At 39.5% G+C, this 27,356-nt stretch overlaps 1 protein-coding gene across 4 annotated transcripts; it reads right to left on the bottom strand.

The window, feature by feature from the left end:
- On the bottom strand, positions 1-27,078 carry CDC42EP3 (CDC42 effector protein 3). Of its 4 annotated transcripts, none has more exons than XM_027735139.2 (3): positions 26,947-27,078; positions 22,343-22,458; positions 1-2,128 (listed from the first exon to the last, which is right to left on the bottom strand). In XM_027735139.2, exon 3 carries the CDS (start codon positions 1,840-1,842, stop codon positions 1,075-1,077), a length of 768 nt encoding a protein of 255 aa, XP_027590940.1. In that variant the 5' UTR covers positions 1,843-2,128; positions 22,343-22,458; positions 26,947-27,078; the 3' UTR covers positions 1-1,074. The 4 variants fall into 4 exon arrangements, with proteins under 4 accessions (XP_027590940.1, XP_039245424.1, XP_027590938.1 ...); XM_039389490.1 differs by lacking the exon at positions 26,947-27,078 and adding an exon at positions 26,424-26,589; XM_027735137.2 differs by lacking the exon at positions 22,343-22,458.
- Between the last annotated feature and the right edge of the window lie 278 nt (positions 27,079-27,356).

Here is a 27,356-nt window from a genome sequence, read left to right as displayed (position 1 = left end):
TAGCAATTTAAAGGGTTTTTTATTGTATTGCACAAGATATTTATGCAATCCATGTAGGTACTGTAATTGAAGGATCCACATTTCCCAAAACATTAGCTGTTGCAGCACACATCACAAGCATTGTGAATAACCAGTGCCTTCTTCAAAAATTAAAATAATCAGCTGCGAGTTTAAGCATGTTGTGGAAATAAATGAAGAAAAAAGCAGGAGTATCAATACATATTTCTTTTCAAACACACAAATATACACTTTTCAGAAGAGCACCAATAATGCCAAGCAACTATTTTGATGAGATACTGGATGTGTAGGCCCTGCAGTAAAAAGCCAATATGCATATAGAAAATATATATCAACTTTTAAAATAATTTAACCATAATATCTTGCATGTGTCACTGTTTACAACATATCATTTCATATACAGTGTCAGGCCCAAGCCTCAGCTTGTGTAAATTTGTGCATACTCATTTAAAGCAGCTGAGACTCTGGACCAGGTGTCCAAGCTGAAAAAGCCTTCAAACTGTTCATATCTGAATATAAGGTGGTAGTATAAGACCAAGAAAGTAGTTATGGTGAATTTATAACAGAAATGGTACTATGGAAAATGAAGAAAAACACTATCAAACCCTCAAACACAAGGTTCTAGAAAGAGGCCTACACGTAAAGTGATGTTGTAATAATTTATAAAAGTGAATAATTAATATCAGTCTCCTTTCTGACGCTTAGAGATTCTCCCATATTCAGAAGCCCGTAGAAGTGAACTAACCAAATGTCACAATCAGTATCATCCTCAAACTCTGTTTCTTAAGTTTCTGATCATTAATACTGGTACTTCAAAACATTTTATGTTTGCTGAAAATGTCTATTCAAATTCACCTTCCTGATATGAGAATTTATTGTAGTAAAAATCATGAAAAACAATAGGTAAAAAAATAGTATTTTAAGAATATTTTTAGAAAACCCGTCAAACAACTGCAAATACAGCTGATTTTTTAAGTATCTACTTTTGAACTACGGTCTTTTTTGTTTGTTTGTTTTTAAGTGAATCACTTATAAAGAAGCAAGGGAGTACCAGTTCTAAGATTTATTCTTGTCCATTACGTTGAGGACCTCATCCAAAAGTGAAGGCCCCAAGTCGAGTTGTAGTGAGAGAAGAGAGCCTGCAAGATCTGAGAGGGATTCTTCTGACTTAGTCTTTGTCTTGGTTAGTTCACATGAAAGCCGACTGTCATCAAATAAATCAACTGTTTGCCAATCAGTGCATCGTTCAGAAAAACTGGATGAGTGACTGTCGCTACTATTAGTAAAATGCGACGAAGAACCGTTTTGCTCCCATATGTCATCTTTGTATGTTTCTCCATCCTCCATCTGTTTACTTTTCTCCTGCAATTTTTCTTCTATTACTGGCTCACAGCTAAGCCTAGGATTTCTTGATGACCTGATGGATTCTTGCTTTGAATTAAATGTCACTGGTGACAATAAGGGCAAAGTAAGGGCTTGAGAACCACCAATGGCAGGAAGGGAAATAGCATTTTTGAGCACTGGTGATGGAGTTTCTGTAAACATGGATTCAGAAGTGCTGTTTGCCCTTAAGAATTCATTGTGGAGACCAGACTGGCTAACTCTGGTTTCACCTTCATTTCCAGGCAAAAGCTCATAGTTGCCCTGCAGAAAGGAGATGTCTCCAAAAACATCATGTTGTCCCTCTTTTCCAATGTGTATGGTGTGACGAAAATCTCCAAGTGGTGGACTGATCATATCAGGAGATAAGATATCCCTTAGTTTGAATTTCTTCCCTTTCTTATTGTTAGCAGCTTTCAAGTAGATGGGTGTCTTGGCTGGCATCTTGGTTGTAGACTCTGAGAGAAGTAGTTATTTAAAAACAAAAAAGAGGGGTGGGGAAGGAGAAGCCTCTTAGAAAGTCAGTTATTCTCAGAAGAGCTTCAGCTTTATCAATGTTACATCATCATCTTGAACTACTTTTGCACATAAAGGCTCTTTCTTCTAATACAGACAACTGCGGAGTATGTGAAGGTGAATATCTCCCACTTCAGCTCTTTGCAAGGTAGAGCACAAGTTTCAGGGTCAGTAAGCAACCAAATGCCCTGCTGCTTCCAGAACTTGAGGAAACCTGCATGGGATAAAAAAATCAGGTTATCGTTAATTCATTCCGTTTTTTTTTTTAGCAAAACCTGAAATTAATAATGGTACTGACAGCTCCAGTCTGTGGATTAGCTTTTATGATGTTGCTTCCCTTCATTAGGCAGGATAAAAGAGTTTAGATTAACATGGGCTAGCTAACCTTTCTCTGACTTCATAGCTTTTTTTGAAGTCAGAGTTTCTTAGACACAGTTGCTGAGCACAATTCATCTTCTCCTTATTCTGGCATTCAAAATGCTAGCCTTTGAGAGCACATCCAGAAACACATTTTTAACATTCAACAATGTTAAGTTTTTTGGTAGATCTAGGAAGAGTGGCAGAATCATTCAGGTAACCATTTTGGAAATGGAGTAGACTCCCTTGAATCAGATAACTTCAGATACCCCCGTTTAGTGCTGGAACTCTCACAAACTGTCACCAACAACATTTCTGACAATTGTGTCCATTTAAATGGGCAGTTTTAGGTACTTTAAAAAAGAGCTAGTCCAGGTCTTTACAATTCATTAGGAACATCCAAATGCAGATGTCTTAGAAGAGACTGATTCTTGTGACTACAGTCTTTAGACTACATAAATGCTTCATATCAGTTATAGCCTAGCCCACAAATTATGCAGGCCATGAGGCTGCAGTGCCTCAGAGTTGCTCTGTGCAACCAAAAGAAACAGTGTTTGCAAACCATGTTGTCCTATTAGAACATGGTCTTTGAGAAACCTGATAGAGCTAACAAGGGCTAACAGGCTATTGGGTCAGCAAGTTATGGAAAACCACTCTTCATTAATCTTTAACAGTGTATTTCTCCCTTACAGTACCAGTTCCTGACCCCCGAGCAATCTCAGAATAAATGCATTTTTTCTCCATTTTTATACTTTCCTCTATTAAGCCCAAGCACCACAGATCACTCCTCCTCATCAGAATGCTCAGCTGCAAATCCCTCACACTTTGTCCATTGCCATCCTCACTCTGTAAAGGAGCTTGCAGAAAGACTGCTCTATACAATAAGTGAAGGGAAGCCCTCTGCAACGAGACTTACTTTTGCTGCCTTTTATCCATGCCCTGGTAGATATTTCCCTTCATCAAATTAAGCCCAGTAACAATCACCAGTTTTAAAAACTTAGTACTGTATGGTTATACACCCAGATTGTCAAGAAGTACTTAAGTATTTTCACAAATCCTTTAACCCAAGTAATTAGTTCCTACAGTGGGGTACTTAACTGTGCATCACAAGGGGAGCTGGGAATCTAGCCAGGTTAGTGTTTTGGTTTTTTGATTCCCACCAGATATCTACTGCACTTCAGATAACACTGAAAAGCCCTCCCCCCCGCCAAATATATCAGATGTAAACAGATGAAAGTTGAAATACAAAATAAGCTCAATGTTCAATAATTTCTGAGGGCATTTTATACTTTTAAGATCAATTTTGAAAATATAATTGATCACATCAATCAATTAGAAGCCCTTCAAAGCTTCCTTTGAAGGAAGGTAAATGTAAAATGGTACTTCATTAGGGCTTACAGAATACTAGGAGATTCACATTACATTCCCAAAACTTCGCCAACTTAACTCCATGTCAGTACTACAAGATACAAAAGTAACTCCTAAGATCACTACTTGTGCCACATTCAAAGGGGACAGAAGTAATGAGTCAAGTCAGTTACCTCGGAGTTTTAAACTGTAAAATTTACTGCATTGTTTCTCCCTCTTATAATTGTTCTGCCCAAGCAATCCATTTAGCCAAACAAAATGTCCTCAACTCCAGAGAGAAAACTATTATCAAGTAAACTATGAGGTTGTTTTATGTTCATCTAGTGAACTCAGCTCTATCTCGCTTCACAGAAATAACAGGCCAAATTCTCTCTCATTCTGATTCCTCATTCTTTCAGATGTTTTAATCTGGAATGAATGGCAATGTAGCATCAATGCGGTTCAAAGTCATGCTTGTTGGTCACTAGTTTAAAAATGAAAGACAAATCCTAGTTCATTCAAAGCTTGCATGGCTTTCACCAGTTTGAATGTGTATCAAATACCATTATTACTGAACTTCACAAGGAGATTTAAAGAAACCCTGAAGGACACAATGAAATATGTGAACATGAGGAAATATTAAAAATAAAGCGTAAAATAACTTTAGTGTTAATAGACCATTCTGACATACAAGAAAAGCACTTTATTTTATTTAGCTCATACTTTAGGAGGAAAAAAATGCCAAAACTCTGTAGGTAGAGCAAACTTTTGGGCATCCAGATCTCCTTTAGTTCTTGCGCTACAAGAGAGCCCCAGTAAGGGGCAGTGTAAAACCACACTACCTCAGAGGATGCTGCAAGAGACTCCGCTATCAAGAATTATAATCTCTCTCTATACAGCAGTCCCTTTAATTGTGAAGGCCTTGCCTTCCATTTGGCCAGTGCAAGAGGCTTTGCATTTGAAGACAGGAACTTGCACAATTATATGCTTAGTGCAAGCATTGTTTTCTCTGCTGAAGACAAAGGCTACCCTTGCTGCAGTTTTCACTAGCCACTGTATTGGAAATCTGCAAATTACGCTCTGTAAATAAAAGGGTTCTCTCCTCAATGGACAGGCTTTCCATGTACAATATAACATAGGTTTCACAGCAACTGTATTTTGTTTCTGCATACCTACCCTCTTTGTCAACTACTGCCCAAAGGAGTACAGATTTTAAGCTACTTTGAACAATTGAAATATATCATAAATCTGGAAATAGTCACTTAGTTGAAATACTATTGTTATTCATATTTCATTTACAACTAAATAAGGAAGAACCTATATCAATACATATACATGTAGTATATGTAGGCTTTTTATTAAGAAAAAAAATGTAAATCAAACTTTGGCAAATGAAGAAAAGCTTAACAAGACTAAGCCTCCAGCTCAAATCCTGCAAAACTAGTCAACAAAATTTTCACAGGACCCTTAACACATTCCCTGCATTCAACAAGATTTAATGGAATCACAAGTACACACGGGCTAAGAGAAGGGACGGATCACACTGCAATCTTAATACGGGGCCATACAGTAAAGTTGGTCTTGTCTTAAAGGAGACCTTTTTCTGATCTTACTGCTAAAAGAGTCTCTGTTTTAACTAATTTCAGCTCAGTAACTGATTATATAGCCAAACTGGAAAGCTGAATAAGAAATTACCAGAAAACCAAGTCTACAATCCTTGACTGCCAGCCTATGGTGGAAGACCTTAATTTAAGAGAAAACAACATGAAAGGATTTTTCTTCTGGTTGAAAAGATATCCCTCTCCTAACAAGATCCAAGCATGAGCCAAACCAGAGAAATTTCAGGCCAGTGAAAATTAAAGTTTTAGTTTGGCTATAACACTTTCTCATTTTCATTCCTATCACTTCACACTCTCATTTAAGTGTTTTGCTTGGTAACTTAGTATAAGACTAATATTTTTAGAGGTACTTCTCAATCCTCCTTCTGTCCACTCAGCAATCATCACCTTCTACACAGCTCAACGCTTTCCATGGATCCCTTAGTTTATTCTACAGTCCATTTTAAAAGGACAGACTATCAGCAAATATCTCAACAGCTAAGCTTGCAAAGCCAGAGACAAATAAGGGTCAAAGTGCAGACTTTTATTTGTGCACAAATCCTAAGAGACCCAGATCCTTAAGCAGTGTCCTAAGCAAAGAAATGACAGAAAGAAAATCACATTTCCACAAAACAGAGCCAGAAGCAACTGTTTGTGCTGGGAAGCCTATGGGCTTTCTACAGGGCAATCCCTAGCAAGGGCTCTGCCTTACACATCACTGACTAGAGGCACATGAACTTTGGAGAAACTCCTTTCCAAAGCATGATTTCAAATAGCATTGAATTATCTTGTGGAGCAAGTCAGTAGGAGAAAGCAGAGTCTGTACATTATTTAAATAACGAAATGAAAATGCAGTAACATAGCAAAAGACAGATACAAACTACACAATAAGCTGCTGCAACTTTCCTACATGCTGAAGTTTCTGCAAGTGTAGAAGAATCAGGCTTTAGGGTTTCCTTCATTTTAGGCTTTAGCTACCAGTAGCTTTCAGTATGTGAACTGTTGAGAGCATCCTTGTCAACACTGTTACTTTCACTATGCCTGAAACAACATCAGTGTAAAACGTGTTTTTACAGGTTTTCTAACAGGGGCCTGAACTCATGAAGTCACAACTCCTGAATGCCACAACACAAACTCCCAGCCTAACCAAGTCCTCAGGTACAAGAAAAGCAGCAGATAATGTACTACAAGGCTTACCTCTCACGTTCCTGTGGACTTAGGTGTCCATATCAACTATCAGACTCTGAAGATGAGATCACAAGTCTGTCCACTTCTAGACCAGGCCATCACCTTTCTGCTTATAGAGCCAACACCTTCTGAGTAGCTTTAACCAAATCAGGTGGTAACTCTTCTCTCTCCAGATTGTTTATAAGAGGCCCTTTGAATTCATCTGTATTAAAGTCAACTTCCCCAATCATATTAGAAGTCCTTGACTCTTTGCTTCTCCTTTCATCAAAGAATTTGCACCTGACTAAAGCTACAGATTTAATTACTTTATAAAAACTAGATTTAATTATTCTATAAAAACAATCAGGCTAATTGCACTTCAGTTCTCTCAAATTGCATTCACCCAACTTTCCTAGATCAAATCTAACCTATTTTATCCTATCATACACATTTTTAAAAAATGAAGGAAAAAATAATTCCAAATCTTTCCCAAAGCTACAGAAGCACCGGTCAAGAGGATGCAGCTCATTAATTTCTCCATTGTCCTGAAAAGATACAGATGCCTTGTGCTACTTGTGAAGATGCTTGTCCACCTTTCTCTTAAAATTCCCTGTACATGCAGACTGCATACGTTCATTTACTTCACAGAGGTTAGTCATCAAAGAAGATGCACCTAAAGTCTCCCCTGCTCCAATCTGGGTCCTGATTAATACAATTAATTATTTTATGCCTTCTACATCTCCTTTCAGCCTTTTCTTCTTCAGATTGAATAACACAACTATTTTACTTTTTCAACATAGGGCATGTTTTCTGAAACCCGGAGAGCTTCTTCGCCCCAACCTCCTTCTCTGGTCTTCCTCCCCTAAGCTCAAATTCTTCTTTAAATATGCTCAAAAGCAAAGACAACTTTCAAGCTGACACCTCAATTTCTCTCTTTCTCTGCATTTTACTTTCAGCATCACAATATGGTTGGCTTATGTTTCATTTGTGGTCCACTAAAACCTAGCTGCTTTAGTGAATAACTGTTGTCTAGCTAGATATTCTGTATCTTTTTCTTGGTTATACCCTACAAGGGCAAAGTCTTTGCACTCACTGCATTGCATTCTACTAACTTCAAACACTTCAAATGGTCAGGATCACTTGGAAATATAATCTTGACCTCTGCAACATACTAGTTTAGCATCATCTGTGGATGTAATAAGCATACATTCCATTCATTCATGAAAATATTGTGTAGTAGCAGAGATGGAAGATAGCCCTGCAGAGTTCCATTTGATATATCCTTCCAGATTATTACTGGCTAAATACTCCAAGGTACAGCTACTTGAAACAGCTTAAATTCTGCTCAGGGGTAAGAAAATGTGAATATGCTCCGTACTACAGATACATTTAAGAATGACAAGGAAGGCTTGGACAACCTCAGAGGTACACCAGCTGGGGAGAAATAATTAAAAAAAAACCTGTAAAGTGACTAATTCATTAGTTGTCTTTGGAAGGGAAAGTGAATTGTAAGAAAAATCATGAAAGGATACATTTTCATTTCCCTTGCTATAAAACTCTTTTTTTCCATGTAAATCAAAGACAATAGTATACCAGCTGTGAGCAGTCCACCTGAAAAAGTGTTAATTGCCATTAAGTGTAAGCACAGCCAGGGATAGGCTGCATACAGTGTCCTTCTCTCCAGGTATCTTCCATTTCTCCAGTATCCTCCTTTTTTTCCCACCCCTAAAACCTACATTCACAAATAAAGAAAAAACAAGTTCCAGAAATGATTTTTAATTGTTGATACCTTTAAATTTTGTCGCTTTTCCCTGCCTAGTACACTTTCAAATAGATTGAGCTGGAGTAAATCATATTAACCACGGAAGACGACCACTAACTTTAAACCACTGAAGTACTTGTACATTATATTGAAATCAATTAAGTAATTAATCTATTTAAGAATTTTCATTTTAGCTTGTAAGAAAAAAAAAAAACAACAAAGGAAAGCCAACCTGGTTTGGAAAAAAAGGAAGAAAAAAGTCTAATTTGAGCACCTGGCCCCCGTCTCCAGTTATTGTTTTGTCCTTTATCAGTCTGTGAGATTACAAAGGCCCTTTATCAAACAGAAACCTTCAGCCTTGTTAAGGGACTTGAATACTAACCAAGTTGTTTCTCAGTCATCCTTTTTGATCGAAGTGAACAGGGGAAATTCCTCATGTGGTTATAGTGGGGGAGTAATTTTAAGCCTTCAGATACATCTCTCCCTCCCTCTCTTTTGAACCACCTCCAATTTTCCAACATCCTTTTTTGAGCAGATCAGAATTAGTAACAAGATTTCAAAACCCTTCTCCCTAACAGCATATACAAGATAAAAATCACTTCTTTCTTCCCATCATCACTGCTTTGTTTATAAACAAGATCATATTTCTGCTTTTATTCTCACCATCTTACAACAGGAATTTTCCTGTATATACAGGGTAGCATTATATGACCAACCATTTCAGAATTCTTTCTTGTGCTGGCATAACAAGTTCTCCAAGCAGAAAAAACTACAATGGCCAAAGAAGAATTTGTTATCCTTTAGATTTTATCCATTTAGAGTCAGCATTCCCATTCCAGTTTTTTAGGATGAATATACACATATATTAATCTAATTGACAAATTTTGCCAGCACAGTCAGTGGTAGTGCTCAAATTACACTGTCCAGTAAGACTCTATTCCTTAGGAACAACAAAAATCCCCCCATAAAACGAGAATAAACAAAAAAAACAAAAACAAACAAAAAACAAACAAAAACAAAAACAAAACAAAACAAACAAAAAAAAAAAAAAAAAAGGGAAAAAAAAAAAGGTTTTCCAAACTATCGTTCTCCAGCAAATAAACTGGATTTCTATTCTTTAGGATAAAAAAAAATGCAATTCTTCAGAAAAAGAAAATATTTTATGTGAATGTGCTCAGGCTGTGAATCAATAAATCAGTTGAGCTTTCTCCATCTTCCTCATCAATATATTTCTTCACCAATGTCCACCACTTGCAAATTTGTACTGCAATAATTTTGTATTTATTAGCAAGCTGCTCATAAAAATATTATGCAGCTCAATGCAGTATAAAAAGATTGTTTCAGTAGAAATGCATCCCTCTTTGATGCTGACTTATTTCTGACATTTATTCTAAGATTCTAAATGTTTTTAAGACATGCTTTGTTGACATTCCAGAGGACTAACATTTTAAAAATCTGGCTGTGATGCAATATTAAATTAAATGCCTTATAGAGTCTGTTTTTGCAGTTGTGCTTTTGACCAGTCATTACAATATCTTAAATAATTCCCTTTTTTAGTCAAGTAATTTTTTTCACCTTCCAACAGGTTTCAGTCACAGTTTGCTTTGAGCTTTGAAATATTAGCATCTTTTCTAGAACAATAAAAACCTTTCTTTCTTTTCTTTTCTTCTCCAGAGACAGGGATTTAATGAGCTCACTGTATTTTGTTGTTCAGCTCCACAGACTGAAACAGGTCCCTCTTTATTACTTTCTCCTTAGCTTTGTTGGCTGGTACATTCATATATATGGATTTAATACCATATAGTTTATTGGCTTTCAAAACCATGCAGATTTACACATAGGTATATGTCAGTACAAAGTCTGGCACGTTAACTAACGCAGCCAGTGAAGGTGAGGTTATGCTGCATCAGACAGACTGTTCACTGAAGCACAGTCACACATTTCCTCCTACTAAGTCACAGACCAGATAAGCAAATAGCTGGGAATCATGAACTCATAAGCCACAAGGTGGACAGGCCTAAAAACTTGCCCATCCATTTTCTTAGGCCATAAGGAAAAACATTGTGAAATTTGACAAAAAAACCCCAAACCCTATAACCTGAGCCTATGTGCCACCTAAAACACTGCTCTGGTTGAAATCTCATCTGCTCAGAGAGAAGAAAGGAACATTTTTTAGCCAAAGCAGCTGCCTTACACAACTCAAGGCATGTTCATGTAAGTGCTGATATTGCCATGTGGAAGAACTTGGGAAGATACGGACTGAAGAAGGCAGTGTTGCCCCTTTTGATGTCACCCAGCACTCAAATCACTTTAAGTGGATTAACAAATCCACACTACACACCCTTTGTAATTCTGAGCAGGTTAGCATAGACGGCTTTCTCTTAACACAGAAGGTGTAGTTCCCCAGCCCAACGCTGCTCTCAAAGCCGGTTTAAGAAGTTCCCACTCCGGATTCCTCACTCCTCGCTGCTGGTTCCCGGTTCTGCACTGCAGTTCCTTGTACCCTCTGCGGGCAGACAGACCTACAAGCCACACTGCAAACTGGTCACAGCAGCAGTTCTCCCCACTGACTCAGTTTACAGTACAGGCTTACCAACAGCTGCAGAGTGCCTGATGGCAATGCTTCAAGAGAGTTGCTGCCAGAAAGGCATTCTCCCCTTCCCCCCTACTGTGTGCACATGCTTGACCCCTCATAGGCCAGCTCAGCACACAGAACTGGGTGAAAACTAACTAGGAAAGGGGTGTAAAATCACAAGGCTGGGAGTGAGATTGCTACTTTCAGCTGCACCAAGAAATTTCAATAGCTCACCTGACTCTTGAAATATCACTCTTAAAAAAAAAAGGAGTTCTGGCAGAAGTGATGGGCAATCCTTAACCAACTCTTCTGCAAGGAAAAAGTGTCCATGGATTCATATCCAGGTTTCATGCACTTCTGATGCAAAAATGGCTTTGTAGCTCCACTTGTTTCTGCCTTAGGGTTCCCAAAACTGCTGTCATATTGAAATGAAGTTTTTCTAACTATAGTTATTATTACTATTTTATGGAAAGCATCTTAACGAAAGGCAATCTAACATAAAAGGATCTTGCAAGATTCCAATTAAAAAAATCCCCCATCAACTAAACCCACAAAACCCTACCCTGAACTCCCCACCTCCAATTTTCAAATACCCTTCATCTCTAAGTCAAATATTCCTTATCATCTCCTCGAAACACACAAGTGACATAGGAATATCATAATCACCAGTCTATTATTCAATTCTCAAAGTGTTTCACTTTAAATAAGTATTGACCACTTAAAGTGTCTGATAAACTAGTTTTAAAACAAATTTGAAGGCCAGAGAGCCCTTTGTATGCAAAGGCTAACAATGAGGTAGACATATAAAGCTACAGAAAAATATAAAGTCACACAGGGCTTATTTGTTTTATTATATAGAAAAAGGAGCTGGGGTAGGTGGAAGAAAGGAAATGTCTCAGTGGATTACAAAAATCTTCACTGAATTTCTTTTTTAGTCCAACTCATACCCTTTTAAAGAAATGAGACTAAAATCATGAAGTAAATAAGGCTTCTAAAATTTGGTTACCTATATCCAATTCCAAGCAGATTATTAATACAACTAAAGTAACTGGTTTAACACCCTTAGATGAAACAAAAGGTAAAACCCAGAAATTACATCTTCATTGTGAGTTTATACTATACTTCTAACAAAACAATTCCACTATTTGAAAGCACTGTTTGAGCAGAGGTAAGTATCTGGAGGAATAAGCGACAACTGGAAGACATGTCATAATGTGGTGCTGCTCTGCAGCATGTCAGTGACACCTGCAACATGCCCCAGCTGGCAGGGACACATCACACTGGACAGCAGTGCAGGGGTCCCCACTTCCTCCTGAGATCTCTCTGCCACAGACTTTCTGTTCTGTTAACTTGAGCTGCCTGTACTCAATTGATCAGACTTCTTTTTTCTTGCAATATATCAAGTAGTATCAGGGTGCATTCACTCTCTGTGCCAGTAGTCATATTTCACATACTGCTCCTAAAACCTGGCAGAGTTAATCAGTTTAATTTGAAAGAAATTAATATACTCAGCACTTGTGCAGAAGTGTACTGTCTGAACATTCAGAGTGGCACAGTGGCAATTCAGTGCTAAAGCTAGTTTACTGATTAGCAGCTGTTATTTCTTTCAAATTCTAAATCCCTGTATTTAACTAAACTGTCCAAAATACTGCTGTCTCAAATCCCCACTAAAGCTACCTTCTCAACACTCAGGGTTTTACCTCAGCCAGTACTCAGCACCTATCTTCCCATTACTGCAGCCATATTTCAAGAGATAAGTAGAGCTCTAAGACACAGCTTAAGCCAAATGGTGAGCGAGACAACAGCCTCTGTATAAGACAAGACTGGACCTTGAGCTTGCATGTGCAGGCAACATGACAGAACAATTAAATGGGTCAGGGAAGCATGTTGTATCCAACGAACCCAAGCAGATCTAGTGTACTGCAAGTCAAATCCTGTCCTTTGCAGATTTCTGGAAAAGCATTTTGCAGACATTCGTTTTCACTCTGCACTCTGCAGGGGCTCCTGCTTAGAACTTTGCCTTGAAACTGCAAGAGAACATAAATCTCTCTGTTCAAAGGTCAATATTTCAAAGTGCTCCAAAATGGTCATTTTGTTTTCAGAAGTAGTGTCAAGGGAAAGCGCATTGGCGGCAAAAAGAAAACTCCTAGTAGGCAGTCACACTAGGGTAATGTAATCATGACTCACGCTCCTCACCCATTTCCTGACTAGGGCTGTGCATGATCAAAAGAAAGCCAGCCACAGTAATGCTGCCTCTCGTTAATGTTAGCCAGCCTGAAAGGATTACAAACTACCAGAAAACAAACTCGTTGCAGAATATCCTATTTAAAACTTGGTATAAATCGACACTGACAAACACAGTGGCACAACACCAACCAAAACAACAACTTGCGTTTGTTGAGAGAAACAAGTTACAACTTTTTAAGATGAATTCTCCTAACCGAACAAACTCTCTCATGCACCTCTAAAACACTGTAAATCCTTGGGGTGCCTAGGGAGAGACGAATATCCAAGTGTTAGTTAGTATCTAAAGAAATACAAGATACAAAGGCCTTTTGAAGAGGATCACACCCAACTCAGACTGCTTTAAAACAACTACCTCCTCCCCAGAAAGGCTGTAAAAGAACCCATACATGGGCCAAAGCACTTGCTGGGCTTAAGTGGCTGTCACCTTATAAGAAAAGCACTGCAAGAGGCAATTTCTATCTCAGTGTTCCATCCTGTTGGGCAGCCTGAGTGAAGTGTGCGCTTAATGATGCAAATTGGTGTTCATTTGTATAAAGAGTTCTTCAGCAGAAAACAAATTTCAGATCCTTGTTGGCACCTCGGTCACATTTAATTTGTTCCAAAACCCACATTAATGGAAACCTCAAATTTAATCATATATTGCAACAGAAACTAGGCTAGACATTAGGTAACAAAGATGCCAATAGCCAGCTGCACCTCTCTGCAGCCCTCGCAGGCCCAGATAGAATCATCGGAAAAGACCTTTAAGATCATCTAGTTCAACAAGACAATTCCTTTCCCTCCCTCCTACCTCAGAAAGAGAGTCCTACATTTGCAGGTCCCTTTCACTCTCTTTTATAAAGGCCAAGTAACTGCTAAACGTGCTCTTCAGTACCAGCCACTCCCAACAAGGGAGATCAAAAGGCAGAGAGATCCTGAAGTTGACCATTAAATACATAATCCGTTGCCAAAACCATTGTCTATAAAATTAAGACTGGTCAGCAGTGGCATTCCACTTTCAGGATACTGAGGAGACCTATGCCAGGTGTCTGACAGCCAAATTCAATCCAAATTTAACAACCACTAGGCATTTTATTAATACCTCAGCTAACCTTTTAGTAATCTCAGACATATCACTCGTCACATGATACTGAATACTGAGGGACAGGTAGGAGAATCAATCTGTTGCACAAGGCAAAAGTTATGTTTAGGTCTGACTAAACCAACTCAGTAAATATGTTGAGCCTAAACTTTACCCAGGCTGCAGTAATTACTTCAGAGTTGAGAGAAGCTGGTTTTGAAACAGAGCATACTATACCAAGGCCTTGTATTGCGTTGTGACGCTGCTAGACTGCTATAGCTCTGTTTGGTTGTCACGTGTTTTGTTTATACAACTCTTAACAGCACAGAAATGAGGTGCAAGTGATCCCTTTGGGCATGGATGCACCTCCTATTGACCAAGAACGAGCCGTTACCACGTGCTGCAAGTCTTTCACACACCAATTCATACAACTGGTATGGAAAGCAGTGGGGGTTAGGCAGAAAAATAAAAACATAATTCAGGGACCTACTTTCCTAAGTAAAGGGCATGTTTATTTATTTAATCCTTTAATAAGTAGGTAAGATGAAATTCTACCTTTACTACAGGCTATTTAAAGCAAATTTCTAATGGCTCTTGCCGTTAGAATTCAAGACATGGGAGCTTAGTGTGGTTTACCACCCTTCAAAAATTTAAGAAAAGATGACATGTTGTAGAGCCCAGGACAGACACTTAAAGTGCGGACAAAAAATTCTGCTCAAACCCTTGGGGGACAGGGGGAAAATAACAGCTAAGGAAATAAAACACTACTACAGCAACAACAAAAACCCCCCACCAAATACCAACTCAGAAAACAAAACCACTGTAAAGATGGTCAGAATCCAAGCCACAGAAGTAAGTGGCCAGGTATTCCTGATTTTCTTAGTGTAGACAAAGGAACAGAAATCAAGGTCAATTTCCTTGTCCTGAGTGCAAACCATATCCTGAAAAAAACCCATAACATATAACACTGTAACAATGCATCAGGATTGCATTAACTTAAGGCACAGTGTGGGGCTCTCTTCTCTTGTAAAAGTCTGTACTGTTTTACAGAGATAGCCTTTGCAGAAACACAGGGAAGCAACAAACTTTACCTCCCTGAATTACAGAAGAGCACAGAGACAGTACACTCCAGAAATTTAATAGGGAACTTGCATCCGAGGAGGGCATCAGCATCTCAGTGTTGCTGCTTCAGTACTGGACCCTAAGAAATTAATGGATAATATAGGGCCTGTTCCATAGACTCTCTGGATATAGCTCACACGGGAAGGAATAGAAATATCATAATCAAAACACTTCGAAACACAGTCCCAGCAAAAGACATGTACAGTAACTCCTAGAAGGAAGATATTACCAAACTGGCATTCCTTCTTTCCCTCTGTACATGGGCGCTGGCCTGGGTTCACCAGAGGTATGCTCCTTCTGGCTGCAGAAGCAGCGGGGCAGCATAATTGGGCTCCTTCCTCAGAGCCCAAGGAAATCCTTACTAGAGGAAATTATTAAATTGTTCACCAACAGCTACAAAGATCAATGTTAGAAGTAGTTCATCAACACCCCTATAGCTACAGTCATAGGCTTCTTAAGTTAAACCACATACTTGAGGAAAATGGGATTTTAATATTGTTGGTTTAAGTTCTCTTACAACACAGAGTATTAAATACGGTTTATCCTACAATAATTCGAATCATATATGTATCTTCTTAAACAAAAATCCAGCCATAGACACTGCTGTTAAACTCTTCCCATTCCTGAAAAGACCATAACCCATTCAACAAAAGTGGGAAGGCAAAGACAATTTAGCATTGGGAAGAGAAAAAAAGCTCAAACAACAATGAAAACAAACAAAAAAAATCTGCACCTAGTCAGTAAACTAAAACTCTCCAAATACAACACATTAGCATCTTGCAGTAGAACAGATAACTTTTTTATAGTCACCAGGTTCCCAGGTTAATGGCTCCTGATTAAGTTCACGCCTCCCAAGGTGAGTGTTTCAGACTGTCTAAAACAAGGCAGGCAATTTCACTTAAGGTACGAATAGGGGCTGAAAGAGCATTACATCTTAAAGTGAAATCTCAATTTTAAAAACAAATAATTGTGAATACCTGAAAAATTCAGAGAGACTGTTAATCTGCCTTGCATTTGGACTGTTACATCCCCAGTGACTTACTATCCAACAGACAAACTGAGTGCTGCTTTAGAACTTGATTAAGCTTAATAAATATTTAAACTCCCTTAATAATTCTTGCTAGCGACCTTTCTTATGCAGAAGATACAGAAAATGTTCTTAAGTGTTTTTTCCAGATACCAAAATATTCTTCTTGGGCTTTCCACTGAAATTCTGTCATTTGCCTTGTACCTGGAAACAGTCATTTTCTCCTTGATCAGCCACTTTTTGATAGCTTTAAAAACAATCGAGATGAATTTTCTTTAAAGTCACTTAGTATACATCTTTTTTCTCTTTCTCTCTTTCAGCAGTATTTGAATCAGTGTAATTACTGGAAGCTGTAACTACTGCAAATCAGATGATCTGAATCAAAACTCTCGCTTTACAAAATAGATGACGAGATACAAACTGCTCCATCAGCAGTGGAAGGATAGGTCTGTACAACTTGCAATATACACAGCTCCTCTTTCTGCCCAGTACATCCACTGAAAATTAAAAGAAAATTCTTTTTTCCCTGTCATGGAATTTCACAGTAGATCAATTATGACTTCTTATACACCAGCTTAATATGCCTGATTTCATAGGAGTTTCTGCCCATTTGAGTCCTCTAAAAGGTACTGTCACTCCCAAGCCAGACTAACGTTACAAAGATAAGTTGTAGCTTTTTCTTCTATAGGCATCAGGACTTGCAGCCTCCATTGCCAGTGGATGCTCTTAAACTCTTTGCTTTCAATTCATCCGTTTCTGTTGGAGAAACCACCCTAAGATGACCTGCACTGGAAGACTGAGGATCAGGGGCAGGAGAGAAAAATCAATAGGTAGATAATGGAAATGAGAGGAACAGAGCGATTTATTTGAATCTTTGTTATTTTTTTTTCTTTTTTTTCAAAGAACTGACCATTATCTAATTCAAACAGCTGTGGCAGAGCCAAGAATCATATTGACACAGAACTGGGTAACAACTCAGGAAAGGCCTAGAGCTTGTCATAGACAAGTTCCCAATAGTCTGCTCTGGCTTTTATCATTCAAGATATGAAGTATTTTCCCCTAAATTCATGGCATTTCTTTTAAAAATTAAATGAAAAGCATTTTTATCTAGGGAAAGGCATACTAAATTTTTAGAGCCTTTCTGTCCACAGATTGTGTTTTCTTGGCCATCAACATGATTATGGAGGTTGAAAGGGCAAATCTCCTGGAAGTTATAAAATGGAGCTCTCATCCAAAATGTTGTGTTTGTAAAGTTCTCATCTTTCAGCACAAAATAGAAATAAAAGACAAAAAAAGCAGATATCTGTGTTTGACACTACTTCAAATCCTGCATGGAGAACCAAATAAATTCTTTCCTGTGAAACTGCCATGAACAGTTTGAGATCTGGAAACTTTAAAAGCTGACATGCAAGCAGAAGGGCACACATTTCACAGCGACTTAGCCTATTCAAAATGAACAGGAAAAACTTAACATTTTAAAGTACAGCTTTCTAACAAGGGTATCTCAGATGCATGACTGAGCAGAGTCCATGTCCAACTTCAGATACTCGGTCCTGAAGAAAAGCACAATGAAAAAAATTCCATGTGGCTTCATTTACTTTTAGTCAAGAGAAATTGAAATAGTTCTTGAATTTGACAATATAACTGTAATTTCTTTTCAAGCCACATCTCCCATATATTGTCACTACTGAAAAACTTGACTTTGGGATCACATTTGTACTTCCAGGATATTTATCCAAAAACTACAAACTACAGCTATCTCACCAGATGGACTGAAAGAACATAGAGTCAGAGCACCTGAAAAATCATCTGTTACCATTTCAGTCGAGGATCTTTAATGTACACATATGTACATACACAGACAGCTGCTCCCACTTCCGCAGATACCACACTGATTTATTACAGAGAGAATATACACAGTTTCTTAGATGATGCCTTTTTAACATGTCCACCTACTCTTCAGATGTCCTGAAAGCTTCTATTTTAAAGCTCATTTTCAGAGTTGTTTATAAATATCAGACATTGCCATTCAAGCCAACATTTACTATCCTCATTCTGCAGCAATCTGTTTGCTTATTATGAGGATTAGAAAGAGGTGGAAGAATTTTAACCAAAGTTTTTAAACTGTTTCTCTAACAAGACAATACAGAATTAAATTATGTATTCCTACTCCCCTGCTTTACCATAATGCCCTTTACTCCTATGGATACACCACCCACCAAAATCTGCAGCATTGTTAACAAGTTCTAGCACTTCTGTACTTTTAAAGCTAGTCCTGACCTTAAAAGTTGTACCTGGGAATGTGTCTTCTCCTGTCACTGTGAATCACCAAGACAGGCAATTTTAAGGTGTTAAACTATATCATTTTTACAAGACTCTGGTGGTGTCTGCCACCTAGAATTTTCAAAAATCCTCTCTATTAAAAATACCACCCCTATAACTTACATTGCTCTACCCCCACAAACAACTCAACAGGTGGGAATAACCATCAACCCAATTTCAGAGGAAGGACAGAACCTCTGCATAAAAACTAGGAATGCGGAACCAGGAGACGGAAAACAGTGGAAGTGGGGAAGGGTAGATGCAATGAACAAAGACATGTAAGCAGGTTTGATGCCTGAAAATTAGCTGGAATTTAGCAACAGGAGTTATTTTCATGTTTAGATTATTCATTTGGGCATTGAAGCCTGCTTCTTTCCTTGCAGATTATATATTTGTATTTTCAGAGATTACCCGAATACACATAAAAGATTTACACTTGAATGGATATACTATTCATACCAAAGGCAGTGTCAAAAAGCTTCCAACTTTTCTGTTGCTGCTTCATTAGATGCTACTCCTGTCTCTTCCTCCTATACACCTGTCAGTGCATATTTCAGTAATCCAAATATTATATTATTATATTATGTCACAAAATATCTTATTTACAATGTATATTCCTCTGCCAAAGTAGAGGCATGGTTGCAGTCTCGAGGTAAAAGAACTACTCCAACTAAAAGTGAAATTAATTCTCAGACAAAAAGCTGAAAACTGTCCACAGCATAAATCGCTTGATTGTCTGTTTCAAGAAGTAGGTTTTATTTTTGTCCTCACTCCTTTAGGAACTCCTACAGATTCATAACCTTCTTGGATTCTTGCTATTGTAACTCTTCTTCAGGACTAGAAGTATGTATTTTTAAGAGAGCTGTACAGCCCACTGTCTTAAAATGGATTACTTTGTTGTCTTTGCTGTTGACCTCAGGGGATCTTATCTAAAAAGACTCTGGAGGCTGAGATGGGTATTCATCATGCCTGAAGGTACATAGAGGTAAAACCACAAGAAGATAGCCTCCCTCTCCACTAAAATCATACCGTGCAAGTGGGGAAAGGACATACAGAACAGAGCAGCTGCCATACAAATTACGGGTCTGCTCAGTCCACTATCTTGTTCCTAACAACAGATTCTCTATTCAGGCTGTACGACTTCTCTGTACCACTGATTACTTTGCATATTATTAATAAGAAACAAGTTAGACAGATATGATAACAGTAACAATCCAACCTTCTCATTTAAGATTTTCATCAAACCAACTAGATGCTACAGTTGCCTTCCAGGCAAGATGATCAAATTGAGCAATGTATTACTATAAATCTGTATTTCTGTAGCACCAAAGCCCTAATCACAAGCCAGGTATCTGGTATATTAAGAATTATGCAGACATAAAATGACAACTACAAAATCTCACAGAAGACAGTTCTTCTTTTGTTGCATCTTTTGGGGATATTTAGCTTTACAACAGAATTGTTATTGGTATGAGCATCACCTCCCTCCTATTTCACCTTCCCATTCCAACTCTTTGGACTGAAGTGAAGTACAATTCTGTATGCCATATTTGCAACCTATGTATGAACATGCTATTCCATTCTTCACTTCCATACTCCCATCTGTTTTTTAAACATCCAAGCAGAAGAGATGCACTACATCTTATCATCTTATGAACCATGGTTATTATTCCAAGGTCATCTAATAGAGGAGCCACAAGCAAGCAAAGAATCAGCTTAAACTTGATGAAGAGCAGTGATCTTTCGTATCTGGAGCAGAAACATGTGAGCTGCATCTGACATGCAGGAAAATCAATGGCACCGTTCTTTCCTTGTCCCTCTTTCACTTATCATCTAGCTCTCCTGCTGTTCAAGCCTTAAATTGGGCTCACCCATAATACTATTTCTAGCAGCCACACTTCCTTAAAAGAAGGGAAACACTACATAACCACATACCATCTTACAAATGAATACAGACAAGTCATGGAAAAGGTAAAAAAAAAAGAGTGCCTTTGCAAGGAGCACAGAGCTGGGGAGAAATAGCATGGCTGACCTTTACATCAAACTACAAAGGGCAGAATCTGCATCATCTTTTTCCTTCACCCTCACTGTGGCATGTGCAGTTTTTAGTGTCAGAGACGCTTTTGTTTTTATTCTTTGTGGTTACAGAAACATGGTTAAGAACCAATGAGTCACATGAATGCTTCAAATGACAGGGAGCTCATAAAATTCAAATTGATTAAGCTATCATTTGAAATCTGAATATTGAGAAGACTGACCAAACCATTCTCTGGAAATAAATTTTAACCAAACTGAAACTATGCTTTAGTTCCCAAAAGACAGTTTATCAAATAATCCAAAAATAAAAGACCAAAAATTAAAATTGATTGGCCATTCCCCTAGAGAATTAATCATTAAAAGCAGCGGCAAGAGTGCCTGAACAAGATGCTGTTTCTAAATGGTAGCTGTCACACAGAAGACAGCATATTTATGGTGTGCATCTCAAGCATGGCAAAGGGGAGAGAAAAAGCAAACCAAAACATTCATCTTAAACTCTACCACATTTTGGACTAATCTTTGCCTGCAGATCTAATTTACCCAATCTCACGAATAAATAGAATTAAAGTCAAACTAAATCAAAACATACAATGAAACATATTAACTGAGGCAAAAAGGTAAAGTTAGAGGTTTCTAAAAAATACGTAGACCTTCACGAAAGAGATACATTTAGGCTTTACTTAAGTAGGATTGAAGACACACATAAGAAGGAATAAAGAATGGAACTTGTTTCTTATCACAATATCTCGATTAATACAATTTAAAAGGTTAGATTTAGGAAGTATTACAACAAAGAATATATAAAAAATTGTTCTGGTATCATAAGGATTTTTTTAAGGTTCTAAATTACTAAAGTATTAATTTTTTGTAAAATTTAAAATCTTTTTGAATGACTTCTTGACGATATAAATGAAATATGGGAAAAAATAAAAGAGCAAGAACATAAATGTGGGGCAAAAATCCCCAGCAACACTGGCATTACGTTCCTGTACATCACTTGGGTACTAGTCCATCATTTAAGTGCTAGAAAAAACAAACACACAAAAAAATCCTGTCTACTACACAGGAACTGACCCAGTCATATGGCTTGAGAAAGTCACCTTCTTAAAAGTCAATAAGGAGCTTTAATAGAATAGGACAGAGAAAGTGTTTATCGAGACAACAAGATCCATGTGCCTCTTCTTCGCTAAAGACTTATTACTCATGCGCTTACAGGTATCAGGGTTTCTCCTAGTGAAGATGATGACTGAGAACTCTGCTGGTTAGAAAGCTGGTTTCACAACCACTTAGGAGAAATGCTTCATAGATGCTGACTGTGGTGGCAGCAAAGCACCTTTGATCTTCTTTGCAGAGTATCACTGAGAATTATGAACCCCATAATTAGAAATATCGTATGTAGAGCACTGAAGTTACAAAGTCACAGAACACAAAGTAAGAAAATCCCAAGACTATATTGCATTACTTGTCCAATCATGCTTTGGTTCTTTGACCATCTGCACCACCCAAAAGGGCTATGACAGAGCAAGACCTTCAGCTTTAGCCCAGAATTTCAAACAGATCCTCTCTTTTTGCTACTTCTCACCTCATTCACCCCACATACTGTTTAAGGCAAGAAATAAGATGACCATAATGCACTTATATATGTATCACCATTTTCTGCAGGCTTTTTCCAACTTACGAATACTTGCTTTTTCCAGCATAACAGGCTTTAGGGTTTTTGATTTGCTTGACTTAAACGTTATACTGTACAGACTTAAGTCAACTCGAAAAAAATGAAATTTCAGACTAATAATTTGCTTTTACTTACTATTTTTATAGTAGTGTCTAATATTCTAATAGGAAGAACCCCACGTGGAATGAAGACTCAACACCTGTTTCCTTTGTTTAAGGTACAACACAAATCTTCAGATGCATATAAAATTCCTACAGCAAAACAGTGAGAAAGGGACTTGAAACATCTGGTATTTCAGAGGGACAGGAAAAAAAATACTATTTTAGGTCTTTTAGGCAAAGACATGAAGTAGTATTTATTTTTAGAAAGTTCTCTACAGATGACTTGAAAAAATTATTTGCCATCTAAATGCATCTAAACAAGCTTGCAGACTTGACTAAGCAAGTCATACCTAGTTTCAGCTCGTCATCAGCTCTTCTATCTCTACAGAAGGTCAACTGCTGTTTACGCGTAACCACAGAAAAGTTCACTTAGCTCATTCAGAATGAGCCCCAGCACAGTAACTCAATGTATCAGTCCATTTAATTTCTTATCTGACTTGTTCCCCGTTGACCTTTATGATAGAAATCAAAGCAGTGTATCAGACTTGGTGAGCTTTCTTCTATTATTCAGTGTAAGTAAATAGTATGAACACAACATTTGCATAGTTAAGTTGTATGTTGTTGTACCACCCACAGCGGGGGTTGAAACCCTTAATGTGGCTCCCTGGCATTCAAGTGATACTAGTCATCAAGTTTTAAGAGTATTGCGCAACTTTCATGATTTCAAAGGTAAGTATAACAGTAATTCAAATTACTTGTTCTAAATATACATTTCAGCGAAATGGTCCTGCATAAAAAGCTACAAAGATCACGAAGATATAATTTAGTTTGAGTACTTAAAAAACACTTTCACATTTTCACATCTTCGGGTACTAAAAAGTGCTACTTGACTGTAGGTTTAGCCCGTAAATGGCCTGCAAATGGCTTATCTCCCCTCTTTAAAAAAACAAAAACACAACACAAAAAGGAACCAAACACATTCAGCAGTTCCCTAGCCTCTCTAATGAAGAATCTCAGTTGCTTACCATAAGATGAATGTTTGTTTCTATACTTGACTATTTATTCCATAAATGCCAATGAAACCTAAGTAAAGGTATAAATATATCTCGTCACCCTGGTCAACTCCATCCATTTGTAATCATCTCATTATATCTTGGCAGTGTGTTTTCTGAAGCTTTACTGGTTTTGATTTAACCCTTGAACTATGAGGAAGCTAGTCTTCTTGTCAGCCAGGTCCAGCTGCTCCTGTTTAGAGTCACCTTCCCAGCTGTATCAGTATCTTTGCTCAATAACCTTATGAAGGTAAATGCATAACATTGTAAAATACTGTAGGTAATGCTTATTTGCATGAATGTCATCCAGAAATCTTTCTTATTTTAACGCAGCACTAAAGGTATGTCTCTTCATCACGAGGTTTACCTGAGCTTGTACTCATTCTGCCATCCTGCAAAAGCCTGTGCTCTGTACGTGGTGCTTCAAATCCGCTCTCACTGCTCTACCCAGACACCTCCCTCAGCACCAGCCAGCTGCTTTCCCTGGCTAGCAACTGATCTGCTTTGTAGTGAGAGGAAATCATTTAAAAACAGTCTGAACACAATTCTTCCCACATCCTCATTTAAAGTTCAGGCTTGAGTTTATTAGGGAAATTCATCTTGCTATCACACAAACTAATAAACACAGGATATACTGCCATTCCTGTAAGTGCTCTACCCATGGGGATACCATGGCTATTAGGTACAGACCACTCAATTGGTTCAGTTTTGCCACTGGGGAAAGAAGAGGTAGCCAGCTCTCCACAAAATGGTGAAGATCTTGAGAAAATACATTTACTCTGGCTTGATCATTGTAAGAGGAAAGAAATTATGCTTTTGCTTGATTGTTTGTTACCAAAACAGTAACATCTGCATGCAGGAGGGTGAAAGCCTGTTTTTGATGTTTTGCATGATTATCAAAGGCCAAACAGGCACCAGGTGACCCAATCCACAGCAATTCTGCCAACTAGGGTGAGGGATGGGAGGAAGAACTGGTCAGGGAGCACTGCTGAGCCCCTGGGACACAGCCTCACTGACAAGCAGTGAAGAACTTGGTGGCAAATTCTGCATGGCAAAGGGAAATTTGTTTTTAAATGTGAGTTCCCTTTCCTGCCCCAAACTATTTCTCAAGACTTGGGCAGAGGACCAGAATTTCTTCTATAAGGAGCCACCTAGCTTAGAAGACTATAAACCAAAGCACCATACCCAATTATGAAAAGCTGAGAGCAAAACATGTTTTGCCATGAACAGTGGCTTCTGTTGGTTACTGTAAAGCTGATATAAGTGGTTTGGAACAGTTTTAGACGCCTCTTTGAAGTCAATGTGACATTTAGCCACAGCATTTAAATAGGGATGGTGCAGAGCCACATTGCCTCAGGGAAAGAGTGGTTCTGAGCTGCCTCTTAGGGTGATATCCATCTCTTTCCTTTCTAAAATTCACCCAGGCCACCTCCTGGTGATCCTGGCTGGCTTTACCAATCACAGAAGAGAAGCAGAACCACTGAGGTAGTTTCTGCAGTCAGATTTTTACCTCTGTGGATGCACAAGAGCACAGTAAGTGTGATTATCTTTAATCTAAGGAGAAGATAGGCCCCATTGTTTCCTTCCCAGATATCGCTGGCTTATGCTGAAGCCAGGAAAAATCATTCCCTTCAGTACTATCCTACCACCGAAGAACCTGCTCAGTTCCTCTCCTCTGTATGCTGTAATACAAAACAAATGTTCAAAGCAAGGAGTGTCTTGAACATATGAGTTTTCTCTTACTTTTCTTAATGTTTCTGCTGAAAGGCTATTTTTAATATGCCATAGAGCTCAAGTAGATCTTAAAGCTAACGCTAAAATAGGCTCAAGCCTTTCACTTTAAAAATAAATCCTTCCAACAGTAATCACCTGCTGATACATGCTTTTATGTTTAGCCAGCTGCTGAGATGCCACATCTGTCACTTCTTGCTTCCAGAAATGCACTTTCCTTTTCTGTAGGGAAGGAGAAAATTCAGCTCCTAGAATTGCACTGAGTATCATGATGCCTTTTTTGGTATCTCTGTCATTCCTCTAAACATCTGAGCCATGGCACATGGATTATAAGATTTCTAGTAGTGTCTATCTAAGGAATTTTTCAGCTTTAGATTTTCATACCTTAAACCTTCTGATTTTTTTCCTCTACATTTTGCTGAACAATGTTACATCCTTACAATATATTTGTAACTGAAAATAATGGTCTATGAGTGAGGAATTTCATTTGCGGGAACATTCTTTGTCTCCCTCCCCCAATTATTTTTCAAAGGAAAGTAAGAGATCAGGATCATATTTGTTACATTATGCATTTCATAATAAAATCTCTTCCTATTTTAAAACATAACAACAGTCTACAGTGACGCAAGTCCTAAATTAATTGCTTCCTCTATTTTGGTCTCTTTTAAATTTCAACCGAAAATAAATCAAGTCCTTCTTATTAATCTACAGCCCGCATTTCTTCATCAGCAACCCAACGCAAATTCTTCTTGAGTTCACGACTTGAACCTTTTGCTCCACAAGTAGCATCAATCTGGGCCACTGACTTGCTCCAAGTGTCCTGCCTGCCCTCGGTCTAGGTCCGGGTCCCGGTCCAGCCCAAGCCCCAGCCGGGCATGCAGTGGCGGCGCACTCAAGCGCACGGTTATTCCTGGGCAGGAAGGTGCGGCAGGGGAAAAAGGGGACATCCCTCACAAAAAAAACGCAGGCTGTTTCAGGGGGATGTACGCTAGGTATGCCTTCTGCCTCCAAGGCGAGGACATAAAATCGGGTATGCCAAAATACACTGAGAAGGAAGTTTAAACCAATTGTAGGAGCGGATTTCAGCTCGGAATTTCAGTGATGTAGAAACACCCTGAGACATCTTCGCGACATCTCGGGCATGAACCCCGCGAGCAGCCAAACACGATCATTAATGGACACTCTCCTACCCACCCCAAAACGCGTCCCCTCCCTCCAAGCCCCTGAGCTGGCGCTGCGGCTCCGCCGCCGCTCCCCGGGGCAAGAGGGCAGCGCCGGGGCTCGGAGGCGCAGCCCGGCCCGGCGGCCCTCCCGCCCCGCTCCCCAACTTACGGCGCTGCCGGCGGCTCCCCCGCCGCTCCTCCCTCCCAGGCTACCTCCCTCCCGCCGGTGCGGAGCCAGGAGGGCAGCGGGGCCGCCCCTCCGCGACTCGGGGCGAGCGCGGCACCTGCGAGCGCCTGTCAGTGCGCGGGCGGCGGCGCCCCGTGTCCCGGGGGCGGGCGCGGGGCCGCGGGCGGCGAGCGGGGCCGCGGGGAGGCGGCGCTGCCGCCGGCGCTGCGGGCGGGGAGGGCGGGCTGCAGGGAAATCCTGGCACCGCGGAGCGCCGCCTGGGAGGCGGGCAGGGAGGCCAGGAACAACCACAATAACAATAAAGGGGTTTTGCCTTCCCGCCCCCCCCCCCTTTTTTTTTCTTTTTTTGAGCTCATTGCCGAGGTGGCGGCGGGCTACCTTCCCTACACCCCAGCAGCGTCCTGCTGAAGCCCTCGGGTGGGCAGCCCCCGTCCCCCGAGCACGGTCATCTCGGAGGTGTGCTTAAAAGCTGATGATTTTCCGCCTCAGCCCTCTTCCCCCTCACCTCCTCGACGCCCCGATCCTTCGGGGTGAGGCTCAGCCCGGTCTCCGCCCGCTACGCTCATTCATCCTGCCTGTCCTCCATTATTTACGCGTTGTTAAGGAGCGCTTGGGCTTCCACGACTCCGCAGTCTGCGATTTGCAGGTAAACGGCAAACACTGCGAGAGCTGGGGAGGCGCAGGGGCGTCTCCCCCCGCCCAGCGGCGGGGCCGGAGCGGGGCGGCGGAGCGTTGGTGCTGAGCGGGGTGCGGAGCATCCAGCACCGGCTCCGAGGGACCCGCCGCGGCCAAGCGCCCTGTAGTGAAAGATTTAAGGGCACCTGCCCATCTGTTTTATACAAGTGAAACTGCCTTGCCCAGAACGGGAAAGGGCTCAAAATAGCTGTTGGCAGTCCAGCAGGTTACTGACTAGGA

Source organism: Pipra filicauda, unplaced genomic scaffold, assembly GCF_003945595.2.
Source record: "Pipra filicauda isolate LSUMZ 115617 unplaced genomic scaffold, ASM394559v2 scaffold72_size3293161_pilon, whole genome shotgun sequence".
NCBI lineage: Eukaryota > Metazoa > Chordata > Aves > Passeriformes > Pipridae > Pipra > Pipra filicauda.
The sequence above is the reverse complement of the archived record's forward strand: the minus strand, read 5'-3'. Positions and strand labels throughout refer to the sequence as shown.